Raw genomic sequence first — 18,698 nt, forward strand, 5'->3', positions numbered from 1 at the left:
AGCCCATTAGTTGCAGGCCACAGTCTCTACGGTGACCAATGAAGCATGACAAGCACCTTCCTCACCACCTACTCTACCTGGGTCACCAGTTTCAGGAACCGTGTACATGTATTCCTAGATCTATTCTACCGCATTCTCCAGGGCATTTTCACCTGTGCAAGTCTGACCTGGTTTTAATTCACCAAAATGCATCACTTTACACTTAACCAAGTTAAATTTTATCTGCCATTCTTTGGCCCACTTTGCTAGTTGATCCAGATTTGTTGTAACCTTAGACAACCTTCTTTAGTGTTGACCCCATAATTTTCATATCATTCGCAAACTATGACTATACTGTACTCTTATCCAAATCATTAATACAAGCAACAGGGGATCCCACAGCGATCCTTCCAGCACACCACTGGCCAAAGACCTGCAATCTGGAAAAATAATCCTCCACCAATTTTCAGGCTTCTAGTATAAACGAATAGAATGGGGCAAATCTTTCTGGAGTGCAGGAACAAGGTTTTATTCTTCCTTGCGTTCTTCAGTTCAAATCTGTGTCTCCTAGAAGTGCATGCTACTGTGTTCAAAGCAGAGGCAGTGGAGTGGTCGCTATCCTAGTGAGGGAATGAAAACACTAAACGCTGAGCAGACTCAGGTTAGGCCTCATTTTTGTGAAGGCAAACAGTATTAATGTTTCAGGTTAAAGACCCTTAGGCTAGGACTGGGAAGGAGATCAAAGCTGCTTGTTCAGTTTTGCAGGGAGGGTGGCCAATTCATTCACACCAATCAAATTGTCTAAATAAGCTGATCCTAATTGCCTGTGTTTGGCCCACATCCCTCAATCTTTCCTACCAATGTATCTATTAAAACCTTTTAAATATAACTGTATCCACCTCTACCACTTCCGATGGCAGCTCATTCCTTGTATCAATGACTCTCTGAAAAATCTGCCTCTCAGGTCTCTTTTCAAATGATCATTCTCAAGTTTTGGATTACCCTACCGAAGAAAAGACTTCAGCTATTCACTATCAATCTCCCACATGATTTTATTGTCATTTCACTTCTTACAGGTGAAGGATATGGTCAACATTTGGGTGTCACGGTCATGTAGTAATTAGTACTATGTTATTATAGACAGAGGTCAGTTCCTGCATCCTCTGTTAGAAAGTTCATACATCCTTCCCGTGTGCTCCAACCTCCTCCCAAAGTCTAAAGACATACTGATTGACAGGTTTATGGTCATGTGTCAGGCTAGGATTAAATAGGTGGGTTGCTGAGCAGCGTGGATCAGTGGGCCAGAAGGACCTGTTCTAATGATGAAAGGAGGGAAAAGGGTGATTTAGATTCCAATCAGGAACAAACAGAATCACCACTGGACTGAAGGAGAGAAAGAGGTAGAATTGGAAAACAGTTAATAAAGACTGCAAGGTTTAATTTATTAATCCGAAGATGATCTGGTTGTGTTTTAGATCTAAGTTAATGATCCTTCTGTAATTCAATACTGACTTTTCACAAACAAAAATAATCTAAACTTAGATAATTTAACCAAGGAGATTTATTGCAATATATTATCCATTCAAACACATCTTCACTTTAAAAGCAGAGAACAGAGACTGTGGTACATGGAACAGGAACAAGATTTCACAATTTCAGGCAACTAAGTTTAAATTAACAGAACATTTCATGGAATCACGATGTTCCAACAGTAATTTCAAAAAGCTTCTTTTCCATAAAACTAAGCATATTCAAACTGTAAGATGTTAAATATATAACTTAAAAAGTCTGACCTAAAACTGCAGGTATGAAATTGTAACAGAAAGCAAGTCACCTTTTAATAACTGTCCTTATGTCATTTGATTAATGATTGAATACGTATAATGGACAGAAATAATTAGAACACCATACTACAAAATAATAGAGTAGATTTAACCTATATTCAATATATTGCATTTTCATTATAAGATTTTAGAAAGCTAATACTTAGGAAGATGAACACACTAATACAAGAACACCTTTGTATTTAAAGATCAGGTCACATTAACATCAAGGCAGCAAAGGTAGGGCTTAAAATTTGAGACTCGTTTTAATCTGGATATATGCAATTTTCTTCTGGTGCTTTGTATGATTCCCATAGATACAAAAATGGTTAATGTAGAAGTGTTGGACAACACTATTCCAATGGGAAACTGATCTGAGGTTTTATTTATTATTTCACAGCAGCGGACAAAGTATTATGATTTGAAACCCCAAATGCATAATTATATATTCAAAAGATGGAGTAATGTGTAGAAATTGGAGTATGTTGTTACCACAATAAAAGGATGGTTTGTACATGAACAAGTTTAGAGAAAAGCTGCAGATGTTGCAAAATGGAAGTTGATGAGAAAGGGGAATTCTATTTCCAAACCAAATTCAAAAAGGTGCTCTGGATGAGCATATTTAATTCTGGTAGATTGCAAAAATAAGTAAAAATCTATAGTTGTTTCACTGAATAGCAAAACTATAAAACAACAAAAACCTTTACAAATTTCTAACATTTTTAGTTAGTTTTTTTTTAGTAATTCTTATATCAAAATACCCATTTTCATGTCTAGGTAAATGTTTTCTTTCAATATGCCAGTAAATTTACAGATACTCTACTTGCTCTGCACAGTATCACTTAAGCTCAACCAAAACTTTACAAATGCTTTAAAAAAAAACTAAGCTGTTATATGAAATTGTGTGGCGTAAAATTGTTATGCTGGTTCTGGATAAGCAAACAATACATTAAACATTTGAAATGAATAATTTAGACTTCCAATAGAAAGGGGAATTGGAATGTAGACAACAGGTCAATGTTGAATTAAAACATAAATGTAGATACTGGAAATCTACAGAAACTGAAAATGGTAGAAATATTCAGCAACTCAGCCAACATCCGTGGAAAGAAAAAGAGTTAACATTTTAAAAATCACACACCCTTCATTAACACTAAGAACAAAAGATAACTTTAGTTTTAAATTCCAGATAGGTCTAGGGATGAATAGGACAAAGGGAACATCTTTGACAGGGTAAGGCTAGAGTTGTCTTGGGAAAAGCTTCTGAAGAAGCCATTCAATTGTTAGGTTAATGAGGGTGGTTGAGGGAGAGAAAAGCAAATATACTGTGTGTGTGTGTGTGTGTATATATATATATAAGCTATTAAATCAGTCAGAACTGTAGAAAATGTTCAGATCAGATAGTTTCACTGAAGCGAGAAAAATAGTTCCAATTACAGATGGATAACCTGCAGGAGAACTGGCCGTTCTGACAAACAAAATAGTGACCTAAAGTTGTTGAATTCGATCAGATGGAATTAGCTTCAACAGTATCAGTTCACTGGCCATCTCTGCTGGAATCCGGAATCAGTTAGTTCTGTAACAGAAAGATAAGTTTTTCTTTCTCCACTGATAAGAACAGACCTGTTGGAACAGAATTCCAACAGTTCTGACTTGCATGTCACAGCTTTTACATAATCTTCTGTTGGGCTCAGCTCTCTCATCACCCTCATTATCGATCAATTCATCACCATGCAAGCCTATCTCAGCCTACCAGAATGACTTCATTTAATCTGCCCATCCTCCTGCCACCATCCCTGCAACTTAAACCAACCTGTGTTCCTTCTTTCCCAGCTCTGATGAGAGCTTTTGATTGATACATTAGCATTATTTCTGAACAGTTGCTGTATGAGCTGTTAAGTGTTTTCGGCATATTCTGTTGCTATTTTAGAACTCAATATTCTTCAGCATTCCAGCTGTAGTTCTGGAATGGTGTCCAACAATTCATATTTCTTTAAATTACACACTTTATACAGATATTTGTAATACAAGAAAATAAAAGGAACAATACATGTACCAAAACTGGACCCAGGCCTGAGTAGAACTGGGCTCCATAAGGAAACCCTACCAATTTCTATATAAGGCAGCAGATAACTACAAGTGCCACATTTTGTAAAAATGTTTTTCACTTAAATAGAGTAGCCTCAATGGTTTCTAATATACAGCTTAAGCTCAATGAAAAATAGTAACCTCGGTGTACAAATTAGCTGCCAGCTCATCTCATAGAAAACATTCCAGCCAGTGTTTTATGAGAAAAAATACAAACTTGAAGGAAAATATGTAATATGTTTAAACAAATCACTCAGTGCTCTAAAATAAAATCTGCCACAGACCTGTAAAGCTTCTGTTGCAGCTCTAATCATTGAGATCTCCCATTGTTCTTTGGTCTTTTTACCTGTTCCCTTTTTACCCTTTTCAGCAATTAAATGGCTTTTGAACAGCATTCACAAAAATATGTACAGCACATTCATTTCAGCTTCTGAGGAACTACATTAAATAACTGTACAACTCAAAACAAATAGAAAGTAAAAGCTGTAAAATAAATCAACTCTTGACAGAGAGCAGACTCTCTGACTTGAAAGATTATAGTAAACGTAATGTCAATGAACTTGGTGTGTTAAATGGTTGTTTCAACATGCAGGAAGTTTATTTGGTAGAAGTACCAGACTGAAGTATTTAGAGGCCTAGTGTTCTCACCACAAGACACAGACTGAACTAGGAGTTTCAGACTGAGGGTTTGCATGATCATTACCGCCACTATGTCCAGGACAGCTCACTGACTATAAAAAAGTGCCCTAAAGGTAGGCTAATGCTGGTGGATAACTTAATATATTAGTATCATGCAAATGTGCCTCTTATTCCAACAAATTATCATCTTCATATTCTCCCTGCATGGAGTTTTCAGTCAGCACTTCACTTCCACCCCCAAAGTATACCCCGTCTTCTTCTATTCCGTTATAGAATTCTTCAATGTCACTCTCCTCTTCCCCATCGCCAACACTTCTGCTGCTGCATGACTCATTGTCACTGATGCTGTTACCAGACGATGAAGCCTCGTCTCCCTCAGAGTCAGAGTAGACTTCGGCACCGTGGAAAATGTAGCGATTGGGTGCCAAGAACAGGTATTGGGAATCTGAAAATCAAGAAAGATACATATTGCAAAGCCATTTTATTAGCAATATAGAATATTCATTTAGATCCCCAACACCTCCCATCCCTATCAGAGAGTCTGTGATCTCCCTAATACACATGAACGTTACGCAGGGAACTAGCCACCCACACAGATGACAGCACTAATGTACAAACAGTCAAAGCACGGAAGCACACAGTCTGCCTGTTTACTTGTTCCTAGCACACTATTCATACACATATTCATGTGTATATTCTGGGTTTCCTGAAAACCCAAATTTTATTTATCGGTAAAATATAATAACACTAGGCATGCAACATGGTTGTCTGCAATAGTCTCAACAGAAATATTCAACGGAAACACCTAATACTCCTCTATGGATGAGGACAGTTATGTCAAGTGCTGCCAACCAACTGACTGCGAGGAACAAGGTGTATGCAGTGGGCAGAAGGGAAACACAATGTCACAGTTACAGAGGCTATATAATTAAGGGGACAGAAATGATCTAATGTCACAAGCACCTACAGTCCCATACAACACAATACCTATAGGAAGCTTGAATGAGGAAGATCTGAACTCAGCTCAAAAGGACATTGGGAAGGGCGGAAAACAATCCAACCTGAATGGTCCAGGTCAGAGTCAACAACTGAGATAAGGGTAGCGTAGTCCACTGCTTCAGCATACAGTTATTAAAATGATACCCAGCAGTATAGTATATACAGACTAGCTTCACACTCTCACACTTTGCAGCATTCCAACCAGGCTAAACAGGTTATGTTCACAACAGATCTGGCAGCACAAAACTAGATATGCAGGAGGTGCTGAAGTATAGCAGCAATGGAATTCTATTCTGCCACAGTCTGTAACCTCACCTGTCATTGTTGGCAAATATCAAACTGGGGACCAACACTAATTCAACAAAGAGTGTAGATTGTAGCAACATTAGGCATATTCAAAACAGGATGATGAACACATTACAAAACAGAAGCAAATTCACTTTAAGGAGCAAATGCAATATGCTACAAACCAATCCCACAACCATTAAAACAGAAAAGCCCTGAGACAGATAATCAAATACTGATTTGTACAGAGTAAACCTGAAAGGACTACAGATGACACGAAGGTTATTGGTGGAGTTGAGGATAGTGTGGAGGGTTGTTGTAGGTTGCAATGGGACATTGACAGGAGGTAGAGCTGGGCTGAAAAGTGGCACATGGATTTCAACCTGGAAAAGTGTGAAGCAATTCTTTTTGGAAAGTCAAATTTGAAGACAGAATACAGAGTTAATTGCAGGATTTCTGGCAGTGTGGAGGAAGAGGGGTATCTTGGAATCCATGCCCGTAGATTCCCCAAAGCTGTTGCGTAAGTTGATAAGGGTGGTTAAGGCGGCATATGGTGTGTTGGCCTTCATGAGTTGGTATATTGGGTTCAAGGACCATGATGTAAAGTTACAACTCTATAAATCATAGTTAGTCCATACTTAGAATATTGTATTCAGTTCTGGTAACCTCATTACAGGAAGAATGTGGAAGCTTTAGAGAGGGTACAAAGCAGATTTACCAGGATGCTGCTTGGACTAGAGGGAGTGTCTTAAGATAGGTTGAGTAAGCAATGGTTTTCCTCTTGAAGCAAATTTGGATAAGAGGTGACTTGATAGAGGTGTATAAGATATTAAGAGGCATAAATAGAGTGAATAACCAGAGACTTCTTCCCAGGGTGAAAATGCCTAATACAAGGGGGCAAATTTTTAAGGTAATTGGAGGTAAGTATAGTGGGGATACTAGAGGCAAGTTCTTTACACAGAGTACTGGGTGAGTGGAAAGCCCTGCCAGGGGTGGTGGTAGAAAAAGATACATTAGATGCATTTAAGAAACTCTTAAATGGATGGTAGATAAATGAAGGACTATGTAGCAGGGAAGGGTTGGGTTTGATTCCTAGAAGAGGTTAAAAGGTTTGCATAATATTGTGGGCTGAAGGGCCTGTACTGTGCTGTAATGTTCTATGTTCTATAATTCAACCCATGAGTAATCAATCCTTAATACAACTGGCAGTTCCCCACAAACATCCAAGTCAAAGGTATTCAGTCTGGATTCACTCCAGACCTCATTACAACTTCTAAACATCTAAATTAAGGTATTAGTCCAGCCTTTGAGGTTTCCTAGCAACATCGAACTGAGTGGGGATCACTTCATCACTGCAGTCAGGTCTCAGACAAATTAAGATGGTTCTGATTGCTGAAGCCAACTAGTTCCAGTCACAAGATTTGATGCACAAATACCTTGTTCTAATCTCCTGGGCTCAACCATCGTCAAACCCGCCCTGTCCTCTATTAGAAACAGAAGACATCATGCTTGCTGATAACTGTAGTGTTAAATTCCTTTCACAATTGCTTTGGCATTGTAATATTCCATAACACTGGGAGGTTAAGATCTAGAAAACATTCAAACTTGTGTGGTACAATATGTGATTATAGTTACTGTTACATCAGAGAATTATGTCACCAATAAACCTAGACTTTAGGTTTAGCACAACACTTTACAACTAACAGATTTTCCCCCTCCACGTCAGAAGATTGACAAATTAACTGAGATTTGCTATATTCATTTACTAATACATACTTTATTTTAATTAAATAGTATCTAGAGATTAAATCTTTTTCCAAAAAGTGCATAAGGGGCAAGGCCAAATATTGAGATATCTAAATTATTCAGATTGGAACTGATTTCTGATAGACAAATGAGAAACTGAAAATGGCTAATGTGCATAACAGGACAGAGGAATATAGACCGTTACAACAGTGCCACAGTAGATGCCATTTCATTGGCTCTTCACTCAACCTTGCAGCATATGGACAGTGGAGATGCATAAATTAGGGTGCTCTTCATTGACAACAGCTCTGCATTCGTTACTAATAACCCCTCAAAACTAATCAATAAGCAGGACCTCAAGGTAGTAATCTCGAGATTACTGCCTGTGCCATGCGACAGTGAGTATAGGAACAGAATGAGGTGCAGGATAATTATGTGGCTGAGGGACTGGAGCAGGGGGCAGGGATTCAGATTTCTGGATCATTGGGACCTCTTTTGGGGCAGGTGTGACCTGTACAAAAAGGACGGGTTGCACTTAAATCAGAGGGGTACCGATATCCTGGCAGGGAGGTTTGCTAAGGCTATTAGGGAGAGTTTAAACTAGAATTGCTGGGGGTGGGAACCGAACTGAAGAGACAGAGGAAGGGGCTGTTGGCTCACAAATTGAGAAAGCCTCGAGATAGTGCGAGAGGGAGGACAGGCAGGTGATAGAGAAGGGATGCGCTTAGACCGATGGTTTGAGATGTGTCTACTTTCATGCAAGAAGCATCATGAACAAAGCGGATGAGCTTAGAGCGTGGATCAGTACTTGCAGCTACGATGTTGTGGCCATTACAGAGATTTGGATGGCTCAGGGGGCAGGAATGGTTACTTAAGTTTCTTGGTTGGTGCGACTGTAACGAAACCCAATTTCCCTCGGGATCAATAAAGTATGTCTGTCTGTCTTAACAGTGCCAGGCTTTAGATGTTTCAGAAAGGACAGGGAAGGAGACAAAAGAGGTGTGGGTGTGACATTGCTGATCAGAGATAGTGTCACGACTGCAGAAAAGGAGGAAGTCATGGAGAGATTGTCTACTGAGTCTCTGTGGGTGTAAGTTAGAATCAGGAAGGAGTCAATAACTCTGCTAGGTGTTTTTTCTATAGACCACCCAATAGTAAAGGGGACATTGAGGAGCAGATAGGGAGACAGATTCTGGAAAGGAGTAATAATAACAGGGTGGGAGATTTTAATATCCCGAATATTGATTGGCATCTCACTAGAGCGAGGGATTTAGATGGGGTGGAGTTTGTTAGGTGTTTTCAGGAAGGTTTTCTGTAACAATATGTAGATAAGCCTACAAGAGGAGAGGCTGTACTTGATCTGGTATTGGGAAATAAACCTGGTCAGTTGTCAGGTCTCTCAGTGGGAGAGCATTTTGGAGATAGTGATCACAATCCTATCTCCTTTACCATAGCATAGGAGAGGGACAGGAACAGACAGGTTAGGAAAGTGTTTAATTGGAGTAAGAGGAAATATGAAGCTATCAGGCAGGAACTTAGAAGCATAAATTGGGAACAGATGTTTTCACAGAAATGTATGGAAGAAATGTGGCAAACATTCAGGGGATATTTGCGTGGCGTTCTCCGTAGGTACGTTCCAATGAGACAGGGAAAGGGTGGTAGGGTACAGGAACCATGGTGTACAAAAGCTGTTGAAAATCTAGAAGATTATAAGGGTAGCAGGAAGGAGCTTAAGAATGAAATTAGGAGAGCCAGAAGGGGGCATGAGAAGGCCTTAGCGGACAGGATTAAGGAAAACCCCAAGGCATTCTACAAGTATGTGAAGAGCAAGAGGATAAGATGTAAGAGAATAGGACCAATCAAGTGTGACAGTGGAAAAGTGTGTATGGAACCGGAGGGGATAGCAGAGATACTTCAGGAATACTTTGCTTCAGTATTCACTACGGAAAAGGATCTTGGCAATTGTAGGGATGACTTGCAGCAGACTGAAAAGCTTGAACATATATACATTAAGAAAGAGAATGTGCTGGAGCTTTTGGAAAGCATCAAGTTGATTAAGTCTCCGGGACCGGATGAGACGTACCCCAGGCTACTGTGGGAAGTGAGGAAGGAGATTGCTGAGCATCTGGCAATAATCTTTGCATTATCAATGGGGACGGGAGAGGTTCTGGAGGGTTGTGGATGTTGTTCCCTTATTCAAGAAAGGGAGTAGAGATAGCCTAAGAAATTATAGACCAGTGAGTCTTACTTCAGTGGTTGGCAAGTTGATGGAGAAGATCCTGAGAGGCAAGATTTAAGAACATTTGGCATAATATGATTAAGAATAGTCCGCATGGCTTTGTCAAAGGCAGGTCATGCCTTACAAGCCTGATTGAATTTTTTGAGGATGTGACTAAACACATTGATGAAGATAGAGCAGTAGATGTAGTGTATATGGATTTCAGCAAGGCATTTGATCAAAGTAAGGAGGCATGGGATCCAAGGCGACCTTGCTTTGTGGATCCAGAACTGGCTTGCTCACAGAAGGCAAAGAGTGGCTGCAGTTGAGTCATATTCTGCATGGAGGTCGGTAACCAGTGGAGTGCCTCAGGGATCTGTTCTTGGACCCCTTCTCTGCATGATTTTTATAAAAGGCCTGGATGAGGAAGTGGAGGGATGGGTTAGTAATTTGGTGCTGCCACAAAGATTGGGGGTGTTGTGGATAGTGTGGAGGGCTGTCAGAGGTTACAGCGGGACATTGAAAGGAGGCAAAACTGGGTTGAGAAGTGGCAGATGGAGTTCAACCCAGATAAGTGCGAGGTGGTTCATTCTGGTAGGTCAAATATGATGGCAGAATACAGTATTAATGGTAGGACTCTTGGCAGTGTGGAGGATCACAGGGATCATGGGGTCCGAGTCCATAGGACACTCAAAGCTGTTGCACAGGTTGACTCTGTGGTTAAGAAGGCATACGGTGTATTGGCTTTCATCAACCTTGAGTTTAAGAGCCGAGAGGTAATGTTATAGCTATATAGGACCCTGAGTACTGTGCTCAGTTCTGGTCATCTCACTACAGGAAGGATGTGGAAACTATAGAAAGGGTGCAGAGGAGATTTATAAGGATGTTGCCTAGATTGGGAGCATGCCTTATGAGAACAGGTTGAGTGAACTCGGCCTTTTCTTTTTCGAGCGGCGGAGGATGAGAGGTGACCTGATGGAGGTGTATAAGATGATGAGAGGCATTGATCGTGTGGATAGTCAGAGGCTTTTTCCCCAGGGCTGAAATGGCTAACATGACAGTGCACAGTATTAAGGTGCTTGGAAGTAGGTACAGAGGAGATGTCAGGGGCAACTCTTTTTTTTAAAAACGCAGAGAGTGGTGAGCGTGTGGAATGGGCTGCCGGCAATGGTGGTGGAGGCGGATACGATAGGGTCTTTTAAGAGTCTCCTGGATAGGTACATGGAGCTTAGAAAAATAGTGGGCTATGGGTAACCCGAGGTAATTTCTGAAGTACATGTTCAGCACAGCATTGTGGTCCGAAGGACCTGTAGTATGCTGTAGGTTTTTCTATGTTTCTATGTAATAAGCTCCAAGACCTTGGTGTCAATACCACTTTGTGCAATTAGATCCTCTTATTTCCTCACTTGCAGACCCCTCGTTAGTCCAGATTGACAACATCTCCTCCACAATCTCTGTCAGCACAGGTGCACCACAAGGCTGTGTGCTTAACCTCTTCCTCAACTCACTTAATATTTGCACTCCAATGCAATACTTCAGTTTGCTGATGACACCACTGTCATTGGCCAAATCAAAGGTGGTGATGAATCAGCATATAGAAGGGTGATTGAAAATCTGGCCGAGTGGTGCCACAGAAACAATCTCTCACTCGATGTCAGCAAGATCAAGGAGCTGATTATTGACTACAGGAGGAGGAAAACAGTGGGCACGAGCCAGTCCTCATTGGAGGATCAGAGGTGGAGAGGGTCAGCAACAATTTCCTCAGTATCATCATTTCAGAGGATCTGTCCTGGGCCCAGCATTTAAGTGCCATTCCAAAGAAAGCATGGAAGCACCTCTACTTCTTAGAAGTTTGCAAGGATTCAGCATCTCATCTAAAACTCTGACAACGCCTATAGATGTGCAGCAGAGTATACTGACTGGTTGCATCATGGCCAGGTTTGGAAACACCAAAGTCCTTGAACGGAAAAGCCAGCAAAAGTAGTGAATACAGCTCAGTCCATCACAGGTAAAAGCCCTCCCTACGACTGAGCATATCTACAAACAGGGCTTTCGCAGGAAAGCAGTGTCCATCATCAAGGACCCTCCCACCATCCAGGCCATGCTCTCTTCTCACTGCTGACATCAAGAATGAGTGTCAGGAGCCTCAGCACCCACACCACCACATTCAGGAACAGTTATTACCCCACAAATACCCAGCTCTTGAACTAGAGAGATAACTTCACTCAGATTCACTCACCCCAACACTGAACTGTTCCCACAACCCATGGACTCACTTTCAAGGACTTTACATCTACTTTTCTCAATATTTCTTGTTTATTTATTTTTGTATTTGCAGTTTGTTGTTTCTTGCACATTGGTTGTTCATCCGTCTTTGTGTGCAGTTTTTCATTGATTCTATTGTGCTTCTTTGCATTTACTCAGGGTTGTATTTGGTGACATACATGTACTTTGAGTATAAATTTACTTTGAACTTTTAGGCAGGCATGAGGATGTGATGTTTTGTGTCCTTGAAGCTGATTTTTAATAGCTGTCCTGGGAAACCAGACTTAAACACTTTGATGAAGGGTTTCGGCCCGAAACGTCGTCACCACCTCCTCCCATAGCTGCTGTCTGGCCTGCTGAGTTCTGCCAGCAATTTGTGTTTTTATTTAAACACTTTCTTAGGATCTTAATTTAGCTTGATTATGCATCTCCTTTCATTTCTTTACTATGTGGCTTAACTATACATTAAAATTTGGTACTGTAGAGGCAATTAATGTAGTTTAAATCAACATGTTTCCACTGTTTTGATTTAATCATTAGAATTTGTAGTACAGATTGATTGTGCGCTGAGTGCATCAGGGAAAAGACATAATGGGTTAACTCTTCTTGTGATCCTATGGTGTGCTTCAGACTAAGTTCAACCAGCTGTCATAGTTATTAATATATGGCTGAGATAACTAGACAGACACCCTGTCTTCAACCTTGGCAATACAGGGGAGAAGGTGACGGGATTTTCCAACTGTTGGGTTGCGGTGTAGAATTGCGACTTTAATTGTAGTTAAACTTTCCTGTTTGCTTGTATTCTTATATAATCAGCTCTGTACGCATAATTGTTCTGTGAATTCTCCAGCAATTATGATACAGTTGCTTATGCATTATTCTAGAAGCTTCTTGGTTTACTGCAGCTGGTGTCATGCCACTTGAATCTGGCTATTCTATAGGTTAATTGTTCAAAGTACATATATGTCACACCATATACTATTTTCACTAGTTTGAATGCAAGACGACCACAACTATTTTTTCCTTTGTCTTTGGTTTATTCTCTTGGCTCCTCTCACTAGTTCATTTTCCACTCTTGTAACATTTAATAAAATGATCATGAACAAGCTTTATGCCTAAATTCTTGACTTCTGAAGAATCCTGGATCACAAAAGCATCAGGATCCAGCACCACTTATCTCCGAATAACCTTGGTAATGTGTATACTGTGGACAAGTTGAACAAGCAGCAGACAGCTTACAATAATCTATGCAGTTTTATTTGTTTATAATCTGTAGTTCTCATCCACGGGTGGATAAGTGGAACTGCATGAAGAAACAGTGCGATAACCTTATCAATCTCCAACTAAATTCTCTGGACTTAGCAACACAGGCAAACCAGTGCATGACTTCATTTCTATCTGTACAGTTTTCTCAGTTGATGGGCTTCCTTGAATTACAAATTTAAGAAGTACCTCAGAAGTCCACTTAGCTAAAAGTATTCACTTTAAGCAACAGCTGACATTCTCTTTCTTTCCCATCATCCTTTTACTGAGCAGTTTGTAATCAATTATCACTGTACAAAGTCCAGCGTTCATTCACCAGTCAATGAAGCTAACATATAACTAGACCTACACAAGTACTCTCAGCCTTGCCGAGCTGCACCATCTCAACAGATTGGCTACTGTCTTTTGGACGAGAGAAGTAAAAGGTTAACTCATGAGGTCTCCCACTCTTAAGAGTATCTACTCCTAGAAACATGAATGTGTGTATTTAATAATGACCGTCAAGACTCACAGAGATCAGGCTGGATCAGCCAACCTACTTCTTCACTAATGACCACTTCACTCTTGCAGGTTGGTAGGAGGGTAACAAACAATAAGCCAGACAAGCACAGTGGATCACACTTCATCCGTGGGAGGGAAGAAAACCTCTCCAGCCTTCAGGTTTGTCCAGATGCTGAACCAGCAGTATAACTCTGAGCTCCTCCGGAATTTGGAATCTCACACCCTTTGACTGAATAATAAGGTGGGGTGGGGGGGGGGGGGGAGGCTGAGGGGTCACAGGCTTAACAAATGGAAGGAAAAGGGTCTCTGACCCTGATTTGGGGAGAGTATGGTGTGGTGGAGATACATCTTTACAGCAGAGATGCCGAGTGTTAATTCACATCTAGACAGGTATTGCATTTAACAGCCATGTTAAAACCCTTAAAATCAGCAGCCTTGAGCAACAGTACCAGCATCTCAACATCTTGAAACTCACCCTCAATCAACCTGTTCATAGAACCAGATTCACCATAGTTGGATCAAACTAACTCAATCCCTTGTTCTGCATGGCATTTGGGATCAAGTGATATAGAGGAATAAAGGGGAAATATTGATTGAACATGACTTCCAACAGAATACCCATGAAATTCTGCACACAAATTAATCACAACTAACCCTGGATAAAACACTTCGCTAGCATCAAAGCAGTGATCGTTACAGCCAAGCAGAGCAGTGCTCAAGACAGGCAGGTTAGGAGGACTTGGTAAAGGGAGAAAACTGATAATTAGTTTGTATTTTACCTCTCTGCACTTGCCTTAAACCCAATTCATTTCCTTGAGCTGGGATGCATTCTAGCTGTAGTCAGATTCCCAGTAGGATTCTCACTGGACTGAGAATTTAAGCTGCATAAGGGCAGGCAAACGCCAGCATCCAAAGATGTGCAGGTTCCGAGTATCGTTCAAGATTTTGACTGTAGACTCAACCAAGAACGAAGCCGACACCAGGCAAATAATGCCAACTTCAGAGGGAAGAATACAACAAAGCTCTCTTCCCACAATAAAGGGATAACATGTTCTTTATTGTCATTTTTAAGAGCCTAAGGCCTTAGAAATATTTTCTGCCCTCTAGCTAGCAAAAAGTGAACAGAACAGGAAAGGAGTAGAGTGGTCCTGGTAGAGTTTAGGGAATGGGAAATAAAACAGAAAAAGTTGAAAACAGACAAGACAATCACACTAAGGGTGCTATAAATCAATCTTTCATTTCATACAATTTAGACGCACACAGTTCATAGGAAACAATTTGCTGGGCAATCCACTAGCCTAGTCCCAAATGTGGTTTCTTTCCCAGGGATGCTGAATTTCACTATTATCCTTCCCAAATAATCTGATCTCATACACATTAACATTCCCAATTAAAAAGTAATTCACATCAGCATGCATGAAGAACTCATGCAATAATATTGTCTGCACTACAACTACCACCCATTTGAATTGTTGCACTCATTAGGGGTCCATCATGAAGTACAGTACCGGATCAGCAGCAGTATGTTGGGGTAACCTGTCTAAATGTACTCCAACCTATATGCATAATGGCTTTTTGACCATTAAAGCATTCACACGATTTATTTAATTCAGAAGTCATTGGCATCTATGCTCTAAAATCTATTAGGACTTAGCTACACACACGAAATGTAAATTCAGGATTACATGGGCAATTTGTCTTACCAGACAATCGCTTGCTGATTTGTTCTTTTGGAAATTTGCTGCTCCAGCCCTTTTTGAGAGTTTCCTTCACATTTCTTATGTCACTTTGAACATGATGCTCACTGTCCGGGCAACTTTCAGGAGCCTGAGTAATTTGCTGATCACTGCCACAATTCCCAGAGGTGTCAGCAGTTGTACTCTCCTTTACGTGAACTGTTTCTGATTCAGATTCTGCTGTGTTTTCCTTTGTACAACTTGTTGTAGGTTCCACAACAGGCTCACAACTTGTATCTGCGGAATCTTTACTTGTTGCTGACTTGGAGTTTTCCATTTCTTGCTCACATGAACTAGAACCTTCTGTTAATACTGGCGGAGTAGGAGGGAGATCACAAGGCTGATAACTTAATTCTTTTTGAATTCGAGGGGGTTTTTCTGTGATTTCTGAAAGTTTGACTGGTTTGCCACAAAGCTCTTCAAACTCTCCACCCAAACGATGAAAAAGCTCATTAATGACAACATCGCAATCACCCAAAAGCTCCACATCAAAGTTAAGATGGTTCAAGGGTTCCCTATTGATCAGCACCTGAGGCACATGATGGGGTATAGAACCTGAAAATAAATCATCCATTAAAATAAGATTGAGGTAAATAACCTTTGCATGTTAAAATATAGAATTGTGCATTAAACTGTTCAAAATAATCACCATGCACTGAAAAGTCAGCGTTTCTAAATGCACAGGTTCTTAATCCCAGGAATTTATGGTAAAAGAACATTGATGCCAGCTGATGAACAGCCATTTCCTGAACAACTTTCCTACTCTTGTTTCATTGTTTAGTAAGACCTGATACTTCAAGCATGTACACACAATTCTTAGAATGGGATGAATTTTGATTACACTACTTTCATGAAACTGTCCCTAATTCCCTACATTTTTCTGCAGAGTTCTTTAAATTTATGAATTGGTTTTAATCTCTGTGCTTGATTTTTTGTTGCTATACTTCAAATTTTAATTGGTTTCAACATGCATTGATTGACATCCTTGATATTTCCAGCTCTAATTTTTTTATTTGAAGGGTTCCAGCACCTGCATTTATTTACAGCTATTTGGAATTTCAGACTAAAGTAGCTTAGTAAACAAGTTATGTACAAATAACCTTTATTTTAAAGCCAAAATAAATGTGCAATAGTTTTGCTGATATTTCCTTAACATGGTACAGAATATTGAGTCAAAACTGAACAAAATATAATCCTTATTCCACACTATTTTAGATGTGCAGGAGTCACAGTTTGATTCATTTCACCTGGACTGATTCAATCTGCGGGGTCAGCAAGAATGGAGCTCTTGTCCATGCACAATGCTGGCTGATAACCATGTGTGTTGAAGTCAGGACAAGTTTTACCTTTAATCATAGCTGGAACTAATTAAAAAAAAAAATCCCTCTCATAGAACAAAACCAAAACACCAGTCACCATATTCCAGAAGTTGCTTTAAAATCTTGACTGAAACAAGAGTCATTAAAAGCATGTGGCATGCATCCAACATCAGGCAGTATACTTGACAAGTAAATATTTACCACAGTATGTGAGTTTGCACCGTCTAAGAACAAGAAATGAAATTACTGTGCACTAAATCATACATTATTGCTTTACTAATGTCAATATTTGAATATATTATTAAATATTTGTTGGATTCTGCCAATCAAGATGCTGGTTCACTATAATTTTGAGAGCTAGGTGGAGCATTTTACATTGATACCAATATTCATTACAACATTAATATACTGCATCAAATTATTTGTGGTATATCCTATAAGATGAATTACGAGGTTAGGAACCTTACTTGGTATGAGGGCGACTGGCCGGACTTTTAACGACGATCCAATTACAATTAGGAGGTCAACTTCATCTTTGTCATACTTCATACTCCTATGAAATTGCTCAGGTAAGTTTTCACCAAAAAACACTATATCTGGCTTCATTATGGCAAGAGGAACTTCCGGCGGGCACTTTGGACAACGGGGAACAACCTTTAAAAAACACACTAGTTAGTTCCGTGCTACAGACTATTGTGCACACAGCTTACTTACATATTTTTCAACAACTGGTGCATGGCAATCATGCTATGCTACAGTACTGGCCATCTGAATGTAAAATTCAGGCAGCCACCACAAATAGTGTACCGGAGCAGTCCACTAATTTGGGTAAAATGCAGCTCTTTGGCCCCCATCATCCACTAGCATCCATATTTATTGAATCCCTAACGTACAGGATTAACTGAATGCATTATTCATTGGAGACTTGCACATCTCCCAGTAGTTAATATAAGAACTACACACATTGCATGATGAAATCAGGCAGCCTACTCCAGCTCTGTGACAAGAAACAACACACATCAATTCCCACCTTCTTCTTCATCATCAGTACAGCAAAAGGAAAACAATTCCTGATTCAACAGGCAATAGACTGGTGATTTCAATTCCCTCACTTCAGAAACAAATTACCTGATTGAATACTTCTTCCCTAATTGCTTCACAATCAACCTTGTATTTGCACATCAGACAAGAAGCCATCGCAAATGAACCTAAATAAAAATTTCAGATAACAGTAAAACCATAACGTTTATAGTTCAAGAGAAAAATTACTAACAGTAATTTTAAAAGGAATAAAAAGGAAGTCCAAAGCTTTAAATAAATCTGATAGTATCCCAGAAAGGTTGGCCAGTATCCTTTTCTTTCCTAGAATGTACATCAGCTTCCCAGAAATATAGAAAATTCCTCCCCAAGTAAGAATTTTTTAAATAAAAAACAAAATAAAATCCTGCCGCTGACTCTCCTTTGGCAAGCTATGAACTTTGCTGAGTTTAACTTGAGAGCACATCGGGATGTATCTTGCCCTGCACTCTAAAATTACATTTGGAATAAGAAAAGAAAATGCAGGGCATATTCAGCATATTATACAGCATCTAAGTGCAAAGAAACCAAGTCATGTTAGACCATTCATTAGGAAACAATGTGGATCCACAATTATCTCATCTTCCCCACTGAACCCCACCCCCCAGAGAAACAGCTGTAGGGGCATTTATGCCCAATTCCTATAAAATACCAGCCTTTAAACACAGTGCAATAAATGAAGCCAGGTAACCATATACTTGAACAGAAAGATCTTTGTCAGCACGTTAAAATAAACCATATGTACTCCAACCAGTATTTT

The 18,698-nt window shown here is 39.9% G+C and overlaps 1 protein-coding gene across 2 annotated transcripts in view; it reads right to left on the reverse strand.

The window, feature by feature from the left end:
• Positions 1 to 1,522: 1,522 nt before the first annotated feature.
• The window catches only part of sirt1 (sirtuin 1), a 41,385-nt gene continuing 24,209 nt past the window's right edge, over positions 1,523 to 18,698 (reverse strand). For both annotated transcript variants that reach the window (XM_073027212.1, XM_073027213.1), the window contains exons 8-11: positions 17,990 to 18,069; positions 17,329 to 17,515; positions 15,510 to 16,097; positions 1,523 to 4,974 (exon numbers count right to left, since the gene is read on the reverse strand). In XM_073027212.1, the coding sequence (XP_072883313.1) occupies positions 4,697 to 4,974; positions 15,510 to 16,097; positions 17,329 to 17,515; positions 17,990 to 18,069 (1,133 nt within the window). In that variant the 3' untranslated portion in view covers positions 1,523 to 4,696. The remainder of the gene's footprint in view (positions 4,975 to 15,509; positions 16,098 to 17,328; positions 17,516 to 17,989; positions 18,070 to 18,698) is intronic.

Source organism: Hemitrygon akajei, chromosome 23 (genome assembly GCF_048418815.1).
Source record: "Hemitrygon akajei chromosome 23, sHemAka1.3, whole genome shotgun sequence".
Classification (NCBI taxonomy): Eukaryota; Metazoa; Chordata; class Chondrichthyes; order Myliobatiformes; family Dasyatidae; genus Hemitrygon; species Hemitrygon akajei.